At 40.6% G+C, this 26203-nt stretch overlaps 2 protein-coding genes across 2 annotated transcripts in view; one reads left to right on the top strand and one right to left on the bottom strand.

Moving 5' to 3' along the window:
• Positions 1–26203, bottom strand: part of il13ra2 (interleukin 13 receptor, alpha 2) — a 310420-nt gene that overhangs the window by 35888 nt on the left and 248329 nt on the right. The gene's annotated exons all lie outside the window — the stretch shown is intronic.
• LOC139212624 (disks large homolog 4-like) overlaps positions 1–26203 on the top strand; it is a 44231-nt gene that overhangs the window by 12593 nt on the left and 5435 nt on the right. Inside the window, exons 3-13 of the mRNA XM_070843098.1 lie at positions 7354–7410; positions 15242–15295; positions 16173–16223; positions 16433–16557; positions 20591–20760; positions 20926–21062; positions 22895–23039; positions 23591–23726; positions 23899–24055; positions 24177–24279; positions 24852–24966. Of these exons, the coding sequence (XP_070699199.1) occupies positions 7354–7410; positions 15242–15295; positions 16173–16223; positions 16433–16557; positions 20591–20760; positions 20926–21062; positions 22895–23039; positions 23591–23726; positions 23899–24055; positions 24177–24279; positions 24852–24966 (1250 nt within the window). The remainder of the gene's footprint in view (positions 1–7353; positions 7411–15241; positions 15296–16172; positions 16224–16432; positions 16558–20590; positions 20761–20925; positions 21063–22894; positions 23040–23590; positions 23727–23898; positions 24056–24176; positions 24280–24851; positions 24967–26203) is intronic.

Below are 26203 nucleotides of genomic sequence, written 5' to 3'. Positions count from 1 at the left end.
GCTATAATGCGCACTTAGTAACGATCCATCCTGTATGTCCACACATGCTATTTAACAGCCTCACGGGCTAATAAGACTTAAGAGTCCCTGTATGTATTTGCTTTGAGGGGGGCAAATGTTTCTCTGTTTCCAGTGTGGGAGTACACTGGAGTCCCTGAGGAGCTAATATGTCCATTAAAATGCTCTATTCTAATAAGCAGAGAGGAGAGGCTGAGGTATTGTGCTTTGCCACAGCTATCTAAAACATATCCAGTCTGTTCGCCATGAGCTGTGGCGGCCATGGAGACTTCTCCTTGCAGGTGTGGAGAGGGCGCTCAGTTCAGGAACAGTGTCAAATTGAAAAGTAATTGGAGGGTCACTTCTAGTCATCATATACGGACAGATTGTTAAATGAGCCTCAAATGAGGTTAATGAAATCCAGGAGTTATGGTAGAAAATGTGAGGACACGTGCTGTATGTCAGTGATCAGTAAAAGCCGCTTTATGTATTAGAGCCTGATGCTGTGTCCACGCCGCTTCGTTCACTGCTCTCGGGCCATCTGCATCTATAAAAAGGATCCGAGCACACTGCAACTTGATCTGAAGAAGAATGACCCGCTGACTACTGGGTTTTCATTTATTGGGGATTGTCCAGTGAGCAATAAGCGACAAACAATGCAGAGAAGCACTGGGCATGATGTGGTTGTGGTAGTTTTCTGTGTCAGTCTCCGTATGTCTCTGGCTCTTAGCTGCTGTGTCAAACCAAAGTGAGAAACAGGCAGTTACTGTAGCTGGTGGAGGCTGACGACACAAAGGTGGCACATGTCAGTCCCTGTTAAAGCAGATTTGTGGGGTATTTTAGGGGTGAAATGTACAAACAATTACATATTTTGTGTTTCAATTTCAACAATCGCTTTCTTTAGAGTACTAATGAAACGGTGTGAAAAGATGAAATTGTTTTACAAAGAGGAGATGCGCTATCCTTTTCTGACCTTACTTTCTGGTTTGATTAATTCCCTTTGTCCCAGTGGAGTCCAGCACATGCCAAGGGATCAGTAATTATTCACAGCTGATGGGTGCACCATTTATTATGGTGATGGTGGAGGGAGACTTGCTCCTTTCCCTAAAATCCACCATTATGAGGTAATTTGAGTCTGTTTAAGGGAAATTTTAAAATGTGATGTGTGCCCTCCAGGGTTTCAGATCCATTACATGACTCATTTTATCATTTCCTAGAGGCTTGTGGTATCACAAGTTCTGACTGCCAGTACGTCTGTGACGTCACATATAGGAAATATCATTAGTAATAATTACAATGTAGGTAGGAATGTTCGTATCTGTAATACATCTCCAGATAAATGTCAGTAAAAGAGCCAGCCTGTTATTTTTTTTATATTTTTCATATTGCCAATCCCATGAAAAGACCAAAGCCAATAAAGAATGTATGGTATCCTACTAATAAGTATTGCCCGGGCAGCTAAAGCATGATGTGACTTATTCCTCTGTGCCAAGACCCTCTGTCCCCACACCCTCTTTTCATTTAGTGGAAAATTCTCTGAAGCAAACTTTTAAGAGGGAAAAGGGAATCATCATGTGCTTATCATGAGCATGGACAATATAGTTCATTTTTAGTTATTGTAAATCCCACATAAACTGTCCTACTGCTATCAATAATCATAGAATAACAATGCATATTAGCCCTTAACTTCAATAGCCCCCTACAAATCCAGTAGCAGTTTGTAAAAACTACAATGCTCAGCTGTTAAAAGAAAATTTCAAAGACCTTTTTGAAAAATGAAACTGTGTGTTTGTAATCAGTTTTTACAGATGTGCATCTTCAGTTGAAAAAAAATAGGCTTGTGGCTGAGAGGAAGAAACAGGTTGAGGAATTTGAATAATACTGAATATTAAGAATGTAAGATTTATCTTAAAATATCTTACGCCGGTTATTTAATTCAAACAGGCTATGATATTTACACTGACCTGCGGTGTTGGTAATAAAAGCGTGGGCAGTCTGCGCTTCAGCATCAAAATGTGTTAGTAGGAGGCAAAGAATTCAGTCAAAGACCTGCGTGAGGCATCAAAAGAAGAGGATTTCTGGATATGCACAGGACGCATGCTCCCCTGCAGCATGTTAATGACACCTCTTTGCACAGCCAAATCATTTTACTGGCTGTAATACATGTCTGTGTTGTCCTTAAGAGTTTTAACCCTCATTATCTTGACTCCTGGTTCATTTCATTGAAATCAGGGGACAAAGTGCTTTTTGCTGGATGGCTGCTTTTGTACAAGCGATCCGATTAAGGACGGAACAGAATCATCACTACAAGGCAGCCAAGCCGAGGAGGTTGCAACACAACTTTTTGACTGCTTGCATCAGTCAGACTTTGTACCCTTAATCAGCTCCGTATTATTCATGTGTTTTTCATGTTATGCTTCTCTTGGGCCTGGGAGATTTCTCAAGTCTTGATGTTGTTTTAACCACCTACCAGCGATTATGGTGGTTAAAAAAAAAAAAAGAATGAATTCATATAAATTATTTACCACCATACTTAGAGCTGAAACCATACAGATGAAGAATTGCTGTGTTTATTTACTGTGTTGTGTGGGCTGAGACTGTTTCATGCGTCATGTAATATGCACTGTCCTGCTCTTGATACATTTCCTGACACCATGCACCTGAAGATGAATTAGTCCTTCGCTCAACTATTTTTGCTAATTAGCTAAATCAGCTCCAATAATATCCACATTCTATTTGATTTACGTTAAATCTTTTTGGGATGATGTTTCCTGTTTCTACCAAAAGAGTGTCAATGTACTTTGGAGGCTGAAACAGATTGACAACATCATTTTCTATTTCCTGTATATATTTATATATATTTCTATTCACGATGTCCCTTCTTCAGTCCCAGCTGGGAATCTTTGCTGCATGACATATCATCTGTTCGGTAAGCACACTGTGTAACTAGCCTGAGTGCTAGCGTCCAAAGCAAAGAATTCATTCACGAAGCGATTAATGTGACAGAGAGAAACACCAAATGCAAACTAAGCTTGAACATCTTTGACAGTGACAGATCTAAGATCTAGAAGAGTTCGGTACAGTTGGTTCCTCGCTGCTTTGGTTTCTTTATGCCACAAAAGCATTTCTGTCTGGAGACGTGTGGTTTAAAACTAGGCTGCAAAATGTCTTCTTCATATCGTCCCTCCAGATGTAGCTGCTTTAAGTACTTATTTTGTGTGAAAGTACACCTTTTTTTCTTCTAAAGTTAAATCATGAAGTCCCATCCCTCCTAAAAGACACTTTGGAGATTTCGTCCATTAGCTTAACTGAAATTCTGGTGCTGTGTATGTTCACAGAAAACAGGGAATCAAAACTTTAGTGTGAGGTACAAAACTGTCTAATAGGCAGGCAATACATGAAGTGGTAGGCAAATGTAACTGGAAATAAAATTATAGCGACGATAACATTGTCATTAAGACACCTACGCTACAACAAAATCCCATCTTAAGGGATCTTTTATTTTTCTATCACATGAAAGCAGGCATGTTGATGTTGTTCACAGAGTTTTGGGAACCAGGATTGGCCCTATTTCTATTTCTGGAACACTGCCATTATTTATGAAGGCTTGTGTTTCTCTTCAGGGAGAACTGAATGCACTATGAAGTATAAAGGTCTGGACTCACTTAGTTCAAAGTGAATTGTTTGCATCATTTCATGTCAGTGGTCTGCATCCTTGTATAGTTATAAATAGATGAGGATCATACTGTGTATTCTGATGTCATGACGGACATGCTAGAGCTACCATTTTATTCCTGATGAGTTCTGATTAAATCCATGTAACAAATTATTAAATTGGAGGATAATGGTAATGATGATGAAAATAATAAGGGTTGTTTTTGCCATTTGTTGATGATTTTGATTAAGAGTCATTGACAATGATGATGATTTTGATACTGCGAGTTCGCCTGATGATGATGTTGATGATGATGGCTGGTCTATCTGCTTTTGTGTTACCTCTGGCACTAGTATTGCTTCCTCAGACAGTGTTGTGATGACCTAATGATGCTTCAGTCATGACATTTTGGTTTTGTGACCCTGTCTATTACTGTGTGTATATGGTATGTAACCTGGCCTGCATCAGTCTTATTTCCCTATTGTTTTACTTTCACATCTCTTCGGAGGTGTACGTTTCTCCTTCCCCTTTCCACAATACACGACCTCCCTCCTGCACCCCTCTCCCTGCTGGTGTTCGGTTTCTGCCAGCAGAAAGTTTAAGGATGCTGACCTGAAAGCACAAGGTTGCCAGACTGAACTTATTCACCTGCAAGAAAAGTCTTGATGGGGGCAGTGTTGTTAAATACATAAGTGCTACAGTCCACCTTTTGCTACTGCCATTTAGCAAAGGCATAAAAGTCCAAAATGTCTCCAGTGGAGCCCTTAATAGAAGGCCACGTCTATATTGGGAAAGAGATACATGCATAGGTAGCATCAGTAAACATGGGGATCAGCATGAAACTACCTCACAGGTAGTCCTACTTGGATCAGCAAATACAGCTGTCCCAGCATTCATACTTTAATGACGTGCTTTGCTGCAATATATTAAAAAAAATTCCAGTGGGAGGGAAAGTGTCTCCTGTTGACATATGGAAATGCTGCACTGCTGCTATTTGTAAAATTCATGGGCATAAGGTGTATTGTTTTGAGTAGCAGCTGCGGCTGTGCAGGGTAAAATCCATTCTGCTTTAAGAGACATAATGATCCCACTGTTGTTTATTGGTTAACCAATTCTGAATAAGCTACTTTTTATTATTCAATCAATAAGCTATCAATCACCAGTGCCAGTGGTGCTACAACATCAGTAAATATTATCATCAATATCATATGTTGTGCTGCGTATTTCCTGTGTTATTATTGGCCATTTCTTAAATTTGTGGTTTACTACGTCGTTAACAGTCGGGTTATAAAATGATTAATAAACGGACTCCTTTGTATAATTGTTCTGAAACAGTTTGTGGTCTGAATAGCTGATGTATCAGATCTAGAGGACTATTTTTCTAAAATGGATGAATGTACAGATTTTACTATACCCCTTCTAAACAATAGACTTTTTTTTATAAAGATGGAGGACATGACAGCTCCCCCAAAGTGAAGCCAAAACATCTTGATCGCCCCCTGGTGGCTGGCTGCTGTAGAGATCATAAAGCCTGCCCCCTCCATGTTAGCAAAAATCAAAGTACACGTCAAATTAATGTTTAAATGAATGGTCTCTGTCATTTTAGGTGGTTCTTATCAACTGACGCCTGTTCAAGTGTTCACGTCTGTTCTGATGAGTTTGTTTTTAATGCTACACTAAAGGGGAGGTGTGACATCATGACTGGCGGCTAATCCTAACCCACGATTGAGAGATGTATGGAAAGGACATTGATATTGCAGCTCCAGCGCCAGTCACAACTGTGCAAACTCTATTTCCAAATGACATTTCAAGCACAATGGAGTGCTGCAGGGATGTTGTGTTATTGTAGGCCAACCAGGAAGTTAGAATCTTCCATTGGGTTTTTGGTTAATGCAGAAAATAAGCTCTGTGACACATGTTCAGCGAATGAACACCAATATAATGATTTTTGAAGCATGAAAGCAACCTGCAGAGGTAAAAACACAACTTTTTACTTTTGCTGACAACTTGTCGCTGTGAATTAGTATTACTTTAGTATTATTAGTTACTAAGTAGTCATAAAGCACACCACAGTTAAATTACAGCCTCTACACAAACTCAAGGGTTCAAAATGGTCCAGTGTGTTAATGCAACTATTTTGCGCCATTCATCTGTTTCTCATATTAAATAGAGAAAAGCATAAATCCTGACGTGCTTTCTTCCTGTGCTTGCATATAGCACAGTGTTCTATATTCAACTCATTAAACAATTCATTGATGATTTTATGTTTTGTATCTTAATGTAATAGTTTGACTGTCCAGTGCCAGGAGGGGAAGACAAACTTGGTGTGTTGATAGTCTCTGCATATACAGCTCTCATAATTTAAGCACAACAGCTTATCTTGTACGGGTGTGATGGATAGTTCTTACCCTACTAATATCTAAACCGCCATGCAAATGAAAGCTTTGTTGCAACTAATGATTTAGGTCCAGCAGACAGGCTAGACAGGCCAATGTCTGATGAATGCATTATGCTGCAATAGTACATCATGCATTGATATTTATCCTTGATTGTTGGTTAATAGCTTTATTTAGCTGCCAAGGTGAAGATGAATTGCCTTCATCGTCTTATCAGTAAATATGTGTGAAAACTCAGCTGACATAATCAATAAGAAGAATATGACAAATCCAAAGAAAACAAGTCAGCGAAGAAGTCTTTCCCTCCTTGGGCCAGCTCTCTAGTTTAATAAAGTCTAGTTTGTTTTCAGGACAAAATGATCCTGTGGGATCACATGTCTTTGAATGATGTGCTTTTCTCCTTTGTTTACTTTTCATACAGTGTTACTGTTTGTAGCTACTACCCAACCCTGCAAATTCTCATGATGCGTCAATTTCCTCCCTGTCATCCCAACTCCACATTTGGGAGAACCAAAATGATTCCATAACTTTACTAGAATGTGGGAACACCAATTTTCTTGGGGACGATTCCTAGATACCCTGGTTAGGTTTGGTTTTAGGCTATGATGTCTGAAGGTTGGCACGCACACTAATTTACCATACTTACTAACCACTGCCCATGATAATTGACTTGGCTTTTCATAAATGAATGCTTTGAAATTGTCAATTTGGTTGCTGGACTTTTTAAACAAAATTCCTGGGGACTGAGGTGTGATGCCCCTGACTCCTCTGGGGGGTAATAGCACAGAAGGCTTTTACTCGTACAATGCGCCGAATCCTAATCTCACTCCAAACTAAGTTAAAAGGTTGTCAGCCCGGGTCTTGAAGCATTTTATGAAATGTAATTTTACATCTATAACTGTGTACAAAATACGTGTCTGAGTCCTGCCTGTGTCAGCGGACGCACTAAATATATACACACTTCAGCTCTGCTGCTGGAAAAAAGTCACAGGGTAAACACTGAAATGCATGCTTAAGCACAAGTTATTCCTAAACCTTTGTTTATTACTAAACCCACCTGTCAAATGCAGAGCCCACAAGCCCTGCCAGCCACCACAAGTGAATTCTCAACCTGTGGGAAACACTGATCCTTTTGTCAGTCCTGGTAACCCGGTTTTGGTGGACTTCTGCTGTGAACCCAGATGTGTATGTGTGTGTGAGGGGCTGATAAATAAAGGGACAACAACAGAGGGGTACCCACTGTTCTTCCCCTGCACTCCTCTGCACGCCCCACACAATTACCCTCTCCCTTCTGTTGTTTTGCAGCCTGTGTTGATGTCTACGGGACACACTCCAATGTACACCTCTGCTGTATCCACACTGGTAAGATCAAAGCGATCCGTGCCGCTCCGTCACCCTGAAAGTTACCAGTATCATCCTCAGTCTTCATCATCAGTCTGATGTGTGTCCTCATTTCCGCTCTTTGCCAGGTTTGGTGTCACTCAAAGTTTGGCGTCACTCAAAGTTTGGCTGTCTTACTGCAGACAAACAGCTGCCCGTTAAACGCAACTTTATCTGTACTACCAGAGTACGAGGTCATCTGTTTCCTGATATCAGTGTGTTCATACTCATTGTCATTCAAATCTCCTTTGTCTGACAGATCTGCTCCGCTTGCACTCGATGACTATTTTTGGGCCTGAAATCACACGACTGGAACTGAAAACATTTTCACTGTTGTGCTTCCATCACAATATAATGCTGAATGCCTGTGTTACATTCATATTACAACATACATTCCTAAAAAATGATATTATCGCATCTCTGCATGGAACAAAAAATATGAATTGTGGCTCCTGTTCCAATGTAAATCATTGTGAATGGTTATATTTCTCTAGAATCAAAGACAAAGAAATATGTTTATCAATTGAAAAGCACTCCTGATGTGGTGAGAGACGAGCAAAGAAGAACTTAATCCTGATCTGTGTCTCTGTCAAAGCTTCAGTGGTAAATTGAAGGTGTCATATAGCATGTGGGTTTGACAGACAGACAGACAGATGTAATCTTTTTGCAGCACAGACTGAAACCTGTAGGTGTCAGTGTTAGACTGTACAGAGTAATTTTCATAACCTTGAAGAAATTTCTGTGCTCATTTCTCAATAAAACATTTTTATGATCAGGCAGGTTGCATTAGCCGCATGCCCCACAAACTCCTCAAAAGATTTTGTCTTGCAAGGAAATTTTCTTTTAATGGCGGAGGAAGTCATATTGCTGTCGGTTATTCCCCCGTACCTTTAGCAAAACACGCTAAATATCACTTAATTTGCATTATTTATAAGCATGAATGAAAAATCTCAATACAAAAGCTAGTTAGAAGAGTGCTTGAATAAAATTATTCTTAATGGGAAAAGACAGGATAATTGGAAGGGTTATAAAATCTGGCTTTCAGGCCCTCTGTCTCAAAAAGTAGTTACCCTTGTAACTAACTATACATCATTTCTCGTCTTTGTCTGCTTGCCCTGACCTTGAACACACCTCACCCAATAGTGCCTGCTTATAATTAAACTGCTTAACATATGGGACATTCAGCACCCTTCAGCATAAAGCCATCATTAAGAAAAATGTGTTTGTATACATTCCCTCTCACATAAACAGAAGTTCTTCATTCTGCATATGCATGCATTCAATTTTCTACACTGGTTGGGTTTAAGTATGCACCACCTCTAGGATGCATTGCAGTAATGCCTACGTGTGTGGATGTCTTTGCAGCCGGTCTAGTGCCCGTGTGGGTGTCATTGATGTGTAGGTGGTGTCGTCAGTCTGTCTCTTTATTGCTTTAATGGTGTGGGGTCTGCCAGTACCACTCCAAGCCTCATTGATTTATGGGTAGGATTGTCTCAGGAAGCATTGCAATGGTTTGGCAAAGTAAGAGGAGGTCTTTGGGTTATGTACATGATTTAGTGAAGAGGTGCTTTAGCCTAAAATGACATCTATTAAAAAAAAAAAAAAAAACTTAGGGCATAATGTAATTAGAAATGATTTTTTTTCACACTGCACAGGACTTTTGATATTGATCTGTGCTCATATTCATGAATCTTCCTACCTCTTGTATTCAGTGATTCTATAAGTCTGCTGTACCATGCCCTCCTTTTATTATGGGGCTACATAAATTGTTTTGATGCCATGTGCTGGGTGCTGTTTTTACTGCTGTGATGTACAGTTTATATTCTATCCAACAGCAAACACAAGACCCACGTGAATACTCTTACATACCACGAGTTACAGCATACAAAGATGGCCATGCAAGGAGGCAAATCCATTATTTGCTTTCTTATTCTCAAATGATAGAGTTAAGAGAAGAGTTGTTAAAAGGCTTGTTTCCAAAAGCTTAAGGCTGAGCTAATGAGCAAAGTCTTAAAGCTTCAGTGTTGCAGAAAGGGTATTCCTTACCTTTGCAGTGAATCCCATAGGCATCTAGTTATTGAGCTAAACTTGGCTGAATTCAGCATTTAAGCTCCCTTCAGACTTCTCATATAGACAGAAAAGAAGGAATCCCTGAGTGCGTGCGTGACTATGAAGAAGCAGTGAACATGTCAAAACCAAATTGACTATGACTTTATTCACTGACAGAGATCTATCTAAAAAATATTCTTTAGGAAAAGTTATTTTTTAGAATACATAAGGTACATTTATTCTCTTATTCTTAAGCTGAAAACATGAAACGACAGATTTACCATTTATCTTTCACCTGATGAGCTGGGAGTGAGAACCAGCAGGAACAGAGTGCTTAGTGAAGACCCCCACCTCCCAGTTTATGTTACACTCTGTCTCCTATAATGACAAAGGATGGCTATATCTCTTGCTCTCCTCTCTAACCACAGGGCTGTTCCTATACATAATACTTTTCAAACAAAACCCCTTCAGACAAAACAGTCAGCCCCTCTAAGATGTGTTTGACACTTACATGTAGCGGAAAAATCAATTGCTTTTAATGCAAGGATTCAATTACTGTTTTCTATAGTGTTTCCCCAAGAGCCCTCCATTATACCCTCCCCTTTCTGCTCTGCACTCCTGCCTGCTTCGTATCTGGTTTCTATCTTCATTTTCTCCATCCTCCTTACTTTTCTTTAATAAATGTTTAAATATGTCCCTGCAGCTTCGGTGTAATTACAGTGCAGCAGCAGCTCAGGTCCTTTGGGAAGGAGAGGGGAGAGAGGAAGAAGGTAAAAGAAAATATGCAGAAGAGGAGAGAGCTGTTCGTGCTGGCGGAATAAGACAGATAGAGAGGGCCTTGCAATTGGAAGGGTGAGAAAATTAGATAGGTAGATGGAGGAATTTTATTTAACAAATTGAGAATGTCGGCTGACAGCTTGTCCTTCAGCGTGTCCTTACATGAGCCTGTTCAGTGTGCATGCCTTTGTGTGTGTGTGTGTGTGTGTGTGCATATCTTTATTAACACGCCTGTCAATCCATCTGTCTTTCAAAAAGAGAGAGCTTGTGTGAGCTGTGAAAAGAAGATGAGCATTTAAATGGGAATTTTACCCTTTTTTCTTATCCTGCTAAGTAATTGTGTGCCTCCACCATTAAATAAAGTATTTAGGAATATAAATGTGTGCAATATACACACACACACACACACCTATATGTGTGTATGTATACCAAACATGGATGTCATTTCTTTTCAAACAAATCAGGCTCTTTTCTGTCCGTGGTGCTGAATTCATTAGCAGCAGAGAGGCTATAAGGCTACTTTAATGATGCCCCCTACGAGGGTTTTAGATTAATATTGCCCCAAAATGTTTGGTTTTGATGAGCTGAGGAACATTTTAGAAAAATGTGCTTTTTGGAACTTTTTTAGACAAATTGCTGTACAGCATTTGCATAAACTGAAAACAGAAAGAAAACAAAAGAAAAACACAGGCAATAAACTAAAATGATCTGATGGCAACATTTTTCCACCTTTGCTGCCACTAGTGTGTTTAGGTTTTACTATTGTGAAACTATATATTGTGACTATAAACTGAGGCCCCATCTCAGTCTCTAGTGCTCCCTAGGCCAGTTTGAGCTGCTTGTCTGTCTACGTTCAGCCAAAGTATAATTCCTCCCCCTCTCACATCACCAGCATGGACATTATACAGAGAGACAGCTAAGTAATTGCCATCAAACTTTCCTGCTCACTCCTCTTTCCCTGAGCAGCGGGGATGGGAGGGGTACAGTACAGAAGCAGCAGAAAATATGAACTGCTTTCTCACTGAGCACAAACCAGTAGCAGGAAGGCAGCGCTATCGCAGTCCGCTGCCACAGATGACGAAGAATGGAAGGATCTGTGTGTAAATGCTTGTTTCTACTCTGGATGGGTGATTTCCGAAGATGGGACAACTGTGTCTCAGATAATAATGAGCCTTATCAGCGATGAGTCATTTTTATAGCTTGCGCCTTGGTTTTGGAGGATGATATTGGGCTTCCTCAAATGAAGTCTTCAGCACCGATTCAGCAAGAGGAAGACACTAATCGGGCTTTGCTCTGTTTTCTGGATTTAAAATTGCATAAATGTGTATCCTATGTCTAGATCATTCTATCTTTGGTATTATGTTTTATTCAAATGGTGTGGAAAGCAAAGCTGAAAGGGCGTGTGTTAAGTTAAAACAGTATCTTTTAACTGAGGCAATCTGGACGCTCTGCTATGGCAGGGCCTACACCTAATGGCTCACTTTGCTATAATGCTTTTGTGGTATTGCTGAAAGCAGACACTTCTAGAGTGCACGCTCACTCTTCTAGACGCACGCTTGGTGGGTGTGTATGTCATTTTGGGAGTTGAGCGGGGTTCGCTCTCAGTATCGACCGCAATTTATAGTTCGGCACTGAAGCAGAATGTTCATGTCCGTGTGGTACGCTAAAAAGATGGGCTGCCGATTCCTCAACAATGTACGGAAAGCCAAGAAGCATCGACATCATAAGATGGTAGGCATGTTTTAAACATGTTTACTCTTTTTTATTATGATTGTGCCTCAATATATTTGTGAAATCTCTATGAAAATGCCATTGTGCTTAGGGGCTCAGAAGTGGTGGAGTATGTTTGATTATGTTTTTATTATACCCCAGTACTGCTGCTTTGTTTTCCTTATCAGCATAGATAGAATTCAGGTCAAGGCTATGGCTGCACTTAGGCCCATGATAGATATTTTAATCATAGTGAGGCTGAGTAATCAAATTCATGCTCAACTGTGTATGTGTGTGTGTATGTGTGTGTGTGTGTGTGTGTGTGTGTGTTTGTGTGTGTGTGAGTCCTCCTATAATGGAGCAAAGGTGCAATTTCTTTTTTTTTTAATTTAATCTTCCAACAAACAAGGAAACCACCCCCATAACCCACACGCGTATGTCAGCGCATTTTCCTGCCCTCCACAGATTATATGTGGGGGTCAATAAGTGACCAATGAGCATAATGAGACGTCGATATTAACTTCTGTCACATCCTGCACTAAAACCAGCACGCAAGATCAGAGGCAGCTAAATCCCCATCCATTCAACCTGACACAGCTACACATTACAAAATACTCCATACAAGTCTTATCTTCTCACTTCCATTACTTTAACAGCCTAGCACGGTACTAAGGTAAGGGTCTGTGTGGGGCATTTCATAATGTTATCTGTCTGCACTTCTTTCTCTCTTAAACAGACAGCACTATGCAATACCCATAATGCTCTACTGCTTAATTGTTGCTGTCCTTTATCAAACACATACCAATTCATAGTTTGACATTGCGTATTTCAGTAGAGGTCGTTATCTCACTCATTGACTGGATGGCTTTTACGTGTTAAAGGCTCTCCAGCTGCTGCAAGATGTGCAAGACATGGAGCATTAAAGCTTCTCTAATGCAACCTTTGGTTTGTACCCAGTGTCAGCTGAAATCGTCCCCTCTGAAGATACTGTGGCCGTCTTTGCACACTTATTCTCATGAGGAAAGGCAAAGGCAGCAGTTAGTGCTTAAAATATTCTTAGGCTCAAGTAATGAGACAAAAGTCATTATAATTGGCATTATTTTACCTCCCTCAACTTGAAACGGTGTGAACGTGCACAGAATGGGTCATGAGTGTGAGAAGAATGTGCATGTTTGTGCACAGAGCAGTAGAGGTTGTCTTGTGATTCAAATATGCAGAGCATGTACAGTACAGTGTGAAGCTACAGCTACAACAGAGGCTGAATGGTTCCCAGTGGTGAATTGCCAATACTAACTCTATTTATTCAACTCTTAAAGGAAAAAAGAAATTGATTTTTTTAAACATGCTGCTTCACTCTTTTTGCTGCTATAATCTGTTTCTTGCCTCAGTACAGTGCATGCTTGAATATATATGATCTTCCTAAGGAAATGATTCACTTACACATAACACAAAACATCTGAATATCAGTGTGACTAGAAAAATCTAATTACACCCGTTTCTGCTGTTCTGTATATATGTCTGTAAATATGCATATTCTGGTACTAACTTGCTGCATATAAATCCATCAGGAGGTAACGGTCTGGGTGTGGATGGATGGTGGTCAGAGACATTGCAAAGGACGGGTTAGCTGAATAGGTGGTGTTAAAATATAGGTGGGCAACAGCAGCCAAAACTGTAAATCCTAACAACTCCAATGTCGAACAACTTGACAGAGCAGAGAGAGGGAGAGAGGGCTCTGTCAAAATCCCTGCAGGGAAACTGCCTTCACTGGGCTTAGATTTCTGCTGGCTACACTCATTATTTCTGTCTCTAGATAAGGACGAATTTGACGTAATGTTCAGCAGCACGGGCCGTTGGACACGGCTACATGGTGAAGTGCTGCCTGGGCACCGTTATATATCGAACAGCGAGCAGTTAAAGCTGAGACCTGGCATTTTGTTGCGGGCGGGGTACACAATTTTATGTCTTTACCTCACGTGGATGAGTATTTTCTCTTTATAATGGCTGCTACAATTAGCATCATTCAACTTGATTAATAATGAGAAAAGGGGGCTTGGAGCATAGGATGGTGGTGTTGTGTAGAGATGTTCCCATGGCAATTTAAATCTCTTCGAGAGAGTAATGCACTGAATGGGAAAAAATAACATCTCATTGCATCACATAAACATCACTGAGTAAGAATTTGAAATAGTTTTTCTTAAAAGCTCAGATAGTGTGCTCAGTTCGGTTGTGCTGCTATTAGTGTGTATAAGAGCTGTCAGGTCTGTGAAGGTCAGTGGGCTGATTTTATGCTGCTGTTTGCTGTTCTGTGGGCACTTTAGATGCATAGAGTCTTCCCCATGCCAATCAGTGTGGCACAGAACAATGACAGAAATAAATACAGGAGTTTGGATAGGGAGTTGGACAATGTTCTCCATTGAGACATTATAGTCTATTTACATCCCCCAACATCAGATACCTTGATGGTGAGAGGAAATCCTTGAAAGCAGCTTGAAAGAATGAAAATGTACGATAAAGACTTGGGATTAAAAGGAGCGAATATTGTTTAACTGTCACACTTTGAACCCAAACCATATCAATGCCAAAAATCCAGTCCTCTCATTGACTTGTTTTCTTTTCTAGTCTTTTCTGTATCCCTTTGTTCCAGATGAACACCTTGCTGAAATGTTGCTTTACATTTGTACAAACCATAATGGATGTAGTACGGTTCTGGATAAAATTTTCACGCTTGACGGTCAAGGAATCCGACGTTACACTCCTTGATGATAATCGGACTGTGCTGTCTGTCACAGCCTTGCTACCAAGTTAGTTCATCATCCCAGCATGCTGGGGGATTGCCACCATGTGCTGTCATGAATCACTGAGAGGTTTGTTTTGAAACAACTGGTGGGCAGGAGGCAGATGTCCACAGTATTCACTGGATAGCTTTTAGCAGCATCGGTACCAGAAGCAATACTGTAATTCAGCCAGTGTCTACACCAAAATAAACCAAAGATCAAGAGCTTGGATAAACCATGGGGGCTAGCATGAATTATTTCTGTGTCCATCATGGGTGGATAACAACAAATGGCTCATGAACTGTTCTCTCTATCCTTTAGCAGAGTGACAAACGTAGCAGGATGAGAATAGTGTTATCACAGCTAAGAGTTAAAATGGCCATCGGTCTTGGCTGTGACTGTAGGTTTCAGGGATATACTGACTGTGCATCCAGGAGCTGCCTCATCTTTGACTTTCTGCCATCATTTCTTAATAATGTTTCTTCTCTCTCTGCCTCCAGGGAAATACTCCTCCAGTGGTGGTGAACACTGACACACTCGATGGCTCCCCATATGTAAGGATTATGCTTCATATTCCCTTTATTGTCTCATTATGTTCCGTTCATGTATGACTAACTCAAGTGCATTCATATTCAGTCTGTATTACTGTATTACCAGTAATTCCATTCCTTTCCCTCACACCCAGGTAGGTCTTTGCTCATTGTTTCAATCTGAATGATAACGTAATTAATTTTACTCTGTTTTAATTAAAATGAGGTTTCTCTGTCTGATATGCAGTTGACAGGACAGGAACGTCACTTAATTCTACTCCGAGTTCTTTAATGATGCCATTTCTTAAATGAAAGCAGTGAAATACCTTGAACATATTGTCATGAATTGTGAGGGATTAGAGAACAAGGCTTCACAAAGAAAAGCCTCCATCACAAGACCAGTATTTTTGCACCACTACAGCACTAAGAGAAGTTGTTTTCTAGGTCAGGGCCAAAACAGTGAAGTCTGAAGTTCTTTAAATTCCCTCTTCCTCTGGGACTTGCTTAATTGCAGAGGTAAAGCTGATGTGCAGCTAAGTTGTTCAGCCAGAGGGCGAATTAGACTGAAAGAATAGTGTTGCTTTACAGCATGTCAAAGAGGGGCAAAATAACTGTGGATAAAATTTCATGGACAGAACTTCTGGCAAAGGGAGGCTGTAATGACATTTTGGTGACGATGCTGCTGTGTTCAGGAGCTGATGGGAAATCCCCCATTCTGGATGTGCAACAGCAATATATGATTATCGATCCCAGAGGGCGAATACTGAACCAACATTAGCTGGCTTTAGTATTTAGACTTATTTAGTATTTTTGCCTGTACTTAATGTGTGCAAATAGTTTAAGTTCTGTAATTGGTAAATAACTCTTCAAAAAAAAGTAAGCAAACATCCCTTTCTGACAGGTGAATGGGACAGAAGGGGAAATCGAGTATGAAGAGATCACACTGGAGAGAGTGAGTCTGAAAAAAAATCTTTTAAACTTGAATTTAGATATATATATATATATATATATATATATACAGTACATGTTAACCTCTGTACCATATTTATCATTGGTGGTAAGGCTTTAGTCAAACCTTGATCAAGACACGGAGACACAATAGTTCCAACTATGACCTTTCTGTGAATAATAACGTGTCTTTGTATGTATTTGCCTCTGCAGGGTAACTCAGGCCTTGGCTTCAGCATAGCGGGAGGAACAGACAACCCCCATGTGGGCGACGACCCCAGCATCTTCATCACCAAAATCATACCTGGAGGAGCGGCGGCTCAGGATGGACGGCTGAGGTGAAACCACACACACTAAGCTACAATACACACAAAGCCGACCTGCACGTTTGCATTCATGTTCACATACCAGAAATATAGAATCCAACAATCAAAAGTTCATTGATAGACCAGTCTAGGCCAATCCCGAAATGTTTTCTCTGCTGTCACCTCTACCTCCGCATTTTCTTTTGAATTGCCTGATACAACCACTTAGAGAAAAGAAACAGCCCAAGAAGAACCTCAGGTCTTCATTTCAGTTGAAAGTATAATAGCACAGAACTAAAGGCTATTGATGTCCAGTTCGTTCAGCATTAAAGTTACATCAGAGAGGAGCTGAGCGTTTAATTCGAGATCCAAATGCCTCAACTCGACTAAAGCTCCAGTTTTAAGCGTGTGATATGGAATGGTAAGGGACAAATTAAAAAACAAACAAACAATGGTTTAAGTCAAACTCGATTTCGATGTAAGTAGTTAATATTCAAAAGGAGAAAATAAAAATAGTTGTTTCTGTGAACTTTTCACATTTTAGATGAAAACATTGTCTTCCTCCCAAATAAACCATTAAAGAACAACACTTTAAATTAAAGCTCAGGGAGAACAAATTCTAAGATGAAGCCATTACAAGAATACGTAATAATATTGTGTCTGTCCTCTTAGTGCAGAGTTTGTCTTTCTGAATACAAAGCTGCACTTTATGAGCCATTTCCCTGTGTAATCAGAAAAATGCTTGCAATAAATAAGCCATGTACAGAGGCATCATTCTCGTCTTCCTCTTTACAGTTGACCTATAAATGTCCATCTGGAATGACTTCAGAGCTTAAAGCAGGCCTGGAGAGAACGCTTAGATTTGCCTGAATGCAGGGTTTTTTTTTTATCTTGGCCTTTACTGTCCGCTGTGAGCAACATATCTCAAATATCTTGAGGAAAACACTATGAATTACTTCTAGTATCTAAAAAATTCCTTAAAAACTTTCCAAACCCTGCAATTTGTGACTGGAAAATTCATGTTGCTTTCAAATGGTTTGTAGTGATTGAAACACAAAAACATTATTAATGTAGTTCTTCTAAATTGAATGACTTGATGGCTCCTATTATTCATCTTTGAAAATCAGAATAAAGGACCCCGTTTGAACATAAATTGTTTTTTTTATAGCTTCATAACGGTTTTGTATATGTATGAGCACAAAGCATAACAACGCTCTGTGGTTGCAAAAAGAATTACACTAGACTTGCCACCATTACAAAATGTGTTACTGTATGATAAATAAATGTGTTCTTGTCTACATGCAAAAACATAAATAATATGGCCTGACAAACAATATGGAGCCCACAATTTCCTAAAAGAGTTTGGATGTCTTAAGCAGGCATTAGTTCCTTTTGGTGGTGGCTTTAGTGATGCATCTCAGTACAGTCAGGAGAGGTTTAATTGAAAGAGCGGTTTAAGCGTAATTAAATTCATTTATTTGACATAGTGTGCACAATAGGGAAAGTTGAAGAAGTATGTGAGTGTTTAGTGATTAGACCCTGGTGAGATGTCATCATTTTAAGGGGGTAGTCACACAATGAGCTGTACAGGAGTATCTCCTCCGTGGTAGCGGTGAAGAGCTGAAGAGCAATGGCTGAAAATCTGAGTGGACGTGATGTGGAGCAGCAGTTCTGTTGAGCTCAGTGGAAGGACCCATGGATGCTGGCTGTGATGCAAAGTGGAGGTGAATGGGGTGGAGGAGGGTTTGCATCGATCTGACACTTAAATAACAGCTGACAGCAGTAGAGAAATGAACAGTTTTAAAGTTTGACAGCAACGAGATCTTTGGCCCAACCGAGGTCGCAGTAAAATTAGATTAGTTTAATTTAAAGAGCCTTCAGTCAGCTGATTGAGGTGGAGGCGGGAAAAGTGAAGAGAGAGAGAGTGAATGTAGATGAATAAAATGAGTAAGCATGAAGACAGTCATCCTGATTGGACTTTCGCTTTCAGTCAGGAGAGACTTAATTGAAAGACAAGCTCAAGAGTACTTAAATTAATTTATCTGAAATAGTGTGTACAATAAAAAAAGTAAAACTATGTGAGCAGTCGTCTTTGGCAATTAGACCCCATTGTGACAGTATATGTACCCCCTTAACTGACCCCAGGCATGGTGGTCAGTTTGAACAAGTAAATCTTTTGAGATGACAATCAGACTGGGGGGGGAAGAGGGAGGTCAGTGAATTGCAAAGCACTGGCCTTGATAGTTCCACCTAAAACCCCACGGATGATGCGGCAGAGGAATGCACCAGCTCATCATAGGAGAAAGTTATCCCACTGTAGTGATGGAGCAGATGAGACCAAAAGCACAAGCCTGACAGACATCCTTCACCTGCAAAGATGAGATTGTGTAATTTTCGGCACGGATGACATCATGTCCAATAGTTGGAGGATGAAAGAGCACCCCTGGGGAATGACACATCATATAATGAAGTTAAGATGGGAAGATGGGAGAATAACGGTTGTCTTGAACCTAGGGAGTCCAGGAGTGTGTCTGGATCAATTGTTTTTGTTAAAGGCAAGACAGAGACGATGGCCATCATGTGGGGGGGTCTTGAGTGATTGGGTGACTGGGAAAAAGGAATGGATTTCTTGCCTTCTCTCTGGATGGCGCAGATAATGTCACAGTAGATAATGAATGCTACAAGAAAGTTTGTCGATGGATTGGCCCGCGTTTAACCAGAGACATACTTAATGACTGCAATTAAGTTTTGGTGATGTTTTTTGCTTTCAGCTATGGTAGGATCAGGCTCGCTAGATTTATGCCTTTACTGTGGAGGGATTCTGGACCAACCGGATATAATTTGCTGCTTGAGGGATGTACGGCCTACCTAGTGGATGGGCTAGGCCGGCAGAGGCCAGAGAGTAATGAACAGCTTGAGTTGCGATGGATGTGAAGGGTTGATTGAACAAGGAGGCAGGCTGCAACGTGAAGACCTGATGATGAGGCAGAGGCTGAAGCACTTTCTAGGGAGTGAGGGCCTGTCTTGATGGCTTAGATAGACTGCACAGTGGCGATCAGGGTGCAGCGGAGTGACCTGGAATAGCAGATGAGGCTGGGTGAGCAAGAGACCAAGTAGGAGGAGAGATGTTTCTCTCTCTTGAGAGAGAGCCTGGGCCTGAGAAAGACCTGTTTTCTCAGTTATTGGATCAACCTCTTCTTCTTCTCTTAAGTCAGTGGGATCGCTGAGGACTGCTTGATCTGCCAGCTTGCGAGGCAGGGAGAGAAGGAGGCCTGGAGCTGGAGTGATGCCGCAACCTTTAAGCTGGGACATTAGAAAATCTGACTTGTCTGGCAGAGCTACCACGCAGAGCGATGCAAGCACTCATGCGCCAACAGCCTAATGAGGTGGATGCAGTCTATAGCAAAATAGCAGTGCTGAGGTTGGGATGCTCCAGGAGAGGATCATGGTCAGAATTGGAAAAAGGAAGACAGAAAAAATATAAATAGAGTAAGCATGAAGATAGTCTTCCTGATCGAGCTTTCGCTAAGCTTCATTTGTTAAACCTCTTGCAGCCCTGAAGCATTATTTCAGTCTCGCTAAATTTTATCCACTATAATTTTAATGCCCGTAAAACCAATTTTAAACACATGAATGCAATAGTGATAAGTGGACTTTTAGGCCCTTGGAGGAAGAATGTGTACATCTGAAAATAGCTATTTTATCAAAATCTTCTTGCTTGAAAAGCAGCCTCTCTTCTGCACACAGGCTGTCACTTGCATTTCACATATCAACTCCTCATCATTTTCAAGCACAGTTAACACAAAGAGATCTATACTGCAGCTGACCCTTGTGCTAGATCAATAGCAGAAGGGTTTCTACCCTCTCAAATTGGATATTGAGAGTTGGGGGGGAAAGACAAGATGTCTGTGGTGAAACTGGATCCCTAGTACGGTTATAGTTGGAGACTGACTTCTCCTGACTTCCTCTGGTGGAGAACAACATCCAGTTTTTACACTGAAACACATACTCATGCTGTATATTCCCTTTCCCTCCCACTTTCTCTCTCTCTCTCTCCATGTCTTAGTGTGAACGACTGCATCCTATTTGTGAATGATGTGGATGTGCGGGAGGTCACACACAGCCAAGCTGTGGAGGCTCTTAAGGAGGCAGGTGCTATCGTCCGTCTCTATGTGCTCCGCAGAAAACCAGCAGCAGAGAAAGTCACTGAAATCAAACTCATCAAAGGGCCTAAAGGTATGTGGAAGTGTGAAATGGTGTACAGCATCAACGCCTTTGTGTGGGCTTAAGGATGCTTTATACACAGCTAAGCTGTGCCCTCTGGATTTAGGAAATCTGCTCTGTGTTAACCCATACCTCCCTTGCTCACTCTCTGCCTCCCTCATCGCTCCCTTTTCTCAGGATTAGGTTTCAGCATTGCTGGAGGGGTGGGGAACCAGCACATACCAGGAGATAACAGTATCTATGTCACCAAGATCATTGAAGGCGGAGCGGCCCATAAAGATGGCCGTTTGCAGATCGGGGACAAGATCTTAGCGGTTGGTCACTCATATGTTGTAATCGCGAGCACGCAGTCATATATGTCCACACAAATACACGTCACTGATAGCCTCAGAAGCAAAACCTTTCAAGCACACAGACACACATGAACACACACATTTGTGTATAAAGGCAGCACTGATCCATCAAGAGCCAGGATAAATTACAGCTGTAATTCTTGTGGCCTGAAATTCTTTTCATTAATATGTTAATAGATGTGTAGGATGGTAGGATGAAGTCACAAGCAGCATTACCGCCATCTGCTGGACAAAAGGAACTGTAACATAGCAGCTGATGGCAAGCTCAACACCAGCGACCTCAAAATGGTGCATGGTTTCTACTAAATGGTGTCTGAGCAAATGCTTTACCTCAAAAGGAATTCGACTACATGCTTCAGCTCACTGTGAATCTGTTCAAAAATACATTTCCATCTATCGATGGCTATGGTAAATCATCTGTAATAATGCTCTTTTATGTAACCTTAATGCAGAGTGCTAGTTAAGGGTGGAAATTTACATATTATCTTTGTGGACTCCAAACCCACTGGGGACCCTTTATCTGCAGTTAGGCTCATCTTTACTGAAAACTAGCACCTCAATATTTCGTTTTCCCTACAATAATAAATAGAGTTTAATGATGATTTGGACTGTACTACTGTTGTGTAGGTATTTATCTAATATAATTAATGCTTAGCAATTTCTCTTGTAATTTCCGGAGTAAGAGGAGAATTTCTATGACATTTAGCTATTAATTTTACTCATGGTGCTCAGATCAGGATTTTTGGGGCCGACCACCAATACCATTCACAGCATTTCTTTTTTTCAACTATTCTTAAAACCATGGTATATTAAGTATTAAATAGAGATGGGAAAGTATCATGAACTGACAACTGTTTAGCCTATTCATTGGCAGGTAAAAATGTGCAACATGTTTCACTCTCTCTCTTTTAGAGATTGAACTTAAAAGATAGCAGCCTACGCTTGGTGATTGAAAGCAGCTTAGAGCTTTACAAATAATACTTTTCTGTGGAATAAAATAATTAGAATTTTACATAATAAAAATTAGAAGAAAAACTAAAAGTGCATACCCACCAAGTGAGGGCAAAAAACAATATTGTTGTAGAGTCAGTCAGCCCTACATTTTTGTGGGAACATTGTGTTTTTATGTCTCAGAGCCATCCTTCAACTTTTCTTTTTCTAAAGTTAAACATCAAAATAATAAATAATTTGATGTTAAACTTTAGAAAGAACGGGGAATTTGGCCCAGAGGAGACAATCAGAAGATAGATGAAGCCTGTGTCTGGTCCACTCAGCTAATCTTTGTTTTTAGCCCCGGGGCTAATGGAAGGAGGGGGGGCGAAGGATTTTACCAGATAAAACCCCAAAATTTGGAAACAAGCAGACAGACGGATGTCTGTCCACGGTTTCATCAGATAAAATCCTTTGTTGTTATACAGACCACCGATCAAACTATTTAGAACAAATATCGCTTGATAACGGTCAGTGATTGAAAAACTGGAGCCATAACAAATCAGATGAAACTAAATAAAAAAATAACATTTTACTGTTTGTCTTGCCCTTAGAGTCACAAATTATTACAGACCAAAATAAATTTCTATTTTACTTCCAACAGTCAATCGCAAATCGGTGTGGTGAAGAGCTTCCGTCATACACTATAAATGTAAATATACACGTGTCATTATGGGATGGGGAGTCCAGTCTCACCTCTGCTCTGATGATTCAAAATACCAAGCAGCTTCCTTTCACACTGAGCGTTGAAGTTTAAAGCTGGTGACCCTGATTGTGTTTCCCTGCTTGTCGTGAACAATCAGGTGAACAGCGTGTGTCTGGAGGATGTGATGCATGAGGATGCGGTGGGGGCTCTGAAGAACACAGCCGAGGTGGTGTACCTCAGGGTGGCCAAGCCCAACAACCTGTTCCTGACCAACTCCTACAACCCGCCAGACCTCACCAGCAGTAAGCCCCTCTCCGTGTGAAAAATCTGCACTGCGAGTTGGTTGGCACACTGGGCTGCTAAGTATGAGCAGCTAAAATCAGACCAGAAAACTTCGTCACCAAATGTCCTATCTTTGAGTAGTTGGACTGCCAACAATGTACACCCACACTGATTTCAAATTTTTCTCCAGACTTTGAGCAGAAGTCAAAAATAGAGTAGAGGGAATAACTTGTTCTTTCTGAATCACTAGAGATGACTGTGGGAGTTCTGTGAAAATTAAAAGTAGAGGTTCAGGGTTTTTTTTCTTCCAAAGAACAGTTTCCTTGACCTGAATCTTCGTCTTGAATCTGCCTTTGTAACAAAAGCATGCATGGTAATACTCTTTTTGCAACAGGCTTTCAAGAGATGATTACAGAGATTTTGTTCACAAAAATATGACATTTAGTCAGTGGAAAATCCAACCGCCTCGAGTTTGAGCTGCGTAAAAGGTATCATATATGTCTGTGAAGAGCGCAATATCTGCCTGGTACTGTATATTATACCTCTTTTGGTACTGTGTGTATTTTTCCAGCATATTCCCATATGGATACTGAACTCAGCCACCCTAATTATCTTGGGTCAGATTACCCACAAGCCCTCACTCCCACCTCGCCTAGTCGGTTTTCTCCCGTTCTGCATGGCATGATGGGAGATGATGACATTCCCAGGTGAGCAATGATCCTTCAGCTTAACATTCCTCACTGAATACTGTGTACTGACTTATTATATTCAGTACTTATAGCAGCAGTAGAATTAGCAGTGTTACTGTTACTGTTTTTTGTAGTGCGTAGTATTATTGATAACATGTCTACTTTTCTCTCTCTTCCATCTCTTTTCCAGGGAGCCTCGAAGAGTTTTGATCCACCGGGGTTCCACAGGTCTGGGGTTCAACATAGTTGGAGGAGAGGATGGAGAGGGGATCTTTATCTCTTTCATCTTGGCAGGGGGGCCGGCTGACCTCAGCGGAGAGCTGCACAAGGGCGATCAGATCCTCAGTGTAAAGACACTTTTATCTTCAGAAAGTTGCCGTGCACACATTAATGCCTTCCACGGTGGCACTTAAGTGATTTTTTAAGTGAGTTGTAGCTGTGGACAGTCACGCTGTGTGTGTGCTTCAGGTGAACGGCGTGGACCTGCGTATGGCCACGCACGAACAGGCAGCTGCAGCGCTGAAGAACGCCGGCCAGACAGTGACCATCATCGCTCAGTACAGACCCGATGGTAAAGCTCACGACTGTCACACAAGATGAGCCTTCAAACCCAGATCTCTTATGTCTCATTTTATACAATTTTCTAAAGTCAATTAGTCAAATATGAGGTCTTAAAACACTAAAATAATCTCAAATCAGCTGCAAATCTACTTCTTCTAAGATTTTTTATTGAAAAATCATGTGAGGAGTGATCTTACTGTGTTATCACTGTCACGGAGTTTGTCGTTTGTTAGCAAAATAGTTCAAAAACAGATTTCAATAGAATATGGTTGAAATTTTGGCTGTGCTCCTTAAATGTAAATATTTTATGGTTTCTTTACTCCTCTATGATAGCAACCTGAACATCTTTGAGTTGTGAACAAAAATCTTGGATTTTCGGAGACATTTTTCGCCATTTTCTGCCATTTTATGGACCAAATCAAATAAATAATTGACAGATTAACCGACAAAGTACTCTAAACTGAGGTATTAGAATTGTTTTTGAGAGAGAGAAAGTTGGACTGGTGCATCCCAGTCATTTATGGGAAAACTTTAGATGTGCAGACCAAATGATCTTTATGCGTCTGTATCTGTCTGTTTCAGAGTACAGCCGTTTTGAGGCCAAGATCCATGACCTGAGGGAGCAGCTGATGAACAGCAGCATGGGCTCTGGGACTACGACGCTAAGGAGCAACCCAAAGAGAGGCTTCTACATCAGGTCTTACACATGAAGTAGAAGCTATGCTACATGCATTACCAGTGCTACAGTGTAACACAGATATACAACAGTGACTACAAGAGAAGGCTTTTAGGTCAATGCAGCTTCCATGTAGCCGAGGTCCACAGCTTTTGGGACAGAGTGACAGCAATTACATTTTTATATTTACAGTTTGCCTAGTTCAGACACTTTAGAATACGTAGGCTTAGTTTAATGTCATTTTGATGAGGTATTTTTGACTGTTTTCGTAGAGAATCACCTTGCTAAGGGAATATTGTCTTTGCTAAAGTTACCAGCAATCTGACATTAGCAGCCGGATGTGACATTACTGGATTGCTCTGCATAGCTAAATCTTTTGTGGCATCACATGTCCATATTTAGTCATAATATGAGCAAAGCCAGTCATCCACTGAAGCGCTTCTATGGTGCCAACAGTTGTTTATGAAGATTTATGAAGCAATCTTGAGTTTGATTCATTGTCGCCAGAGTGAAATGATTATTAGAGCACGCTGAACCTTCTTGTTAAGTAACTATAATCCTGAATCATAAGAAACAACGATAGATTGACAACACAGAGGGGCACTGTGTATAAGTTTTACACTACAAAAATACACTACATATGATACAGGGAACAGGAAAATGTTCAGTGTAAATACTGCCAGCTGGGTGAGTAAAATGGAAATCAAATTAATTCAAAATGTGTGATGAGCTGAGCAGTTCTTAGTACGGTTTTATACATATCTTTAAACTTATACACATATATATATATATATATAGGGATTATCAATAGTCCAGTCTTCTGTAGTATGGAAATTTGCAAGCCCAACCACTAAGTCATGATATATTTTCACAACTATAAAAAATGATGTCAATAAAATGTTATGTTGTATGTTTAATAGCACCACGCTATTCATTTTGCCACAGACACCAGTGTTACAATTCAAGTGTACAACATTATTGCAGTCGGATCAGGATCTGCTCCAGACTGTAAGGGGTTCTTCCCTGGCAAATGCTACAACCCTTCCACTAAATTTCATGAAAATCGGGCCAGTGGTTTCCCCATAATCCTGCTGACAGACTTATGAATCACAGGCTGCCGAGAAAGTGGGTGGTTACTTTTGAGGTCTCGATTACAAAGACTCCAACCGCATCAACGTCTTTGGCAGGTCTCTCTTTTTAAAAAACTAAAGTCGTGGGCAAGCACTGCTCACACCCCGAGACGGGGCCTGGTTTAACA

The sequence above is a fragment of the Pempheris klunzingeri genome, chromosome 14 (genome assembly GCF_042242105.1).
Source record: "Pempheris klunzingeri isolate RE-2024b chromosome 14, fPemKlu1.hap1, whole genome shotgun sequence".
Lineage (NCBI taxonomy): Eukaryota > Metazoa > Chordata > Actinopteri > Acropomatiformes > Pempheridae > Pempheris > Pempheris klunzingeri.
Note: the sequence above shows the minus strand (reverse complement) of the source record. Positions and strands in the feature narration are given on the sequence as shown.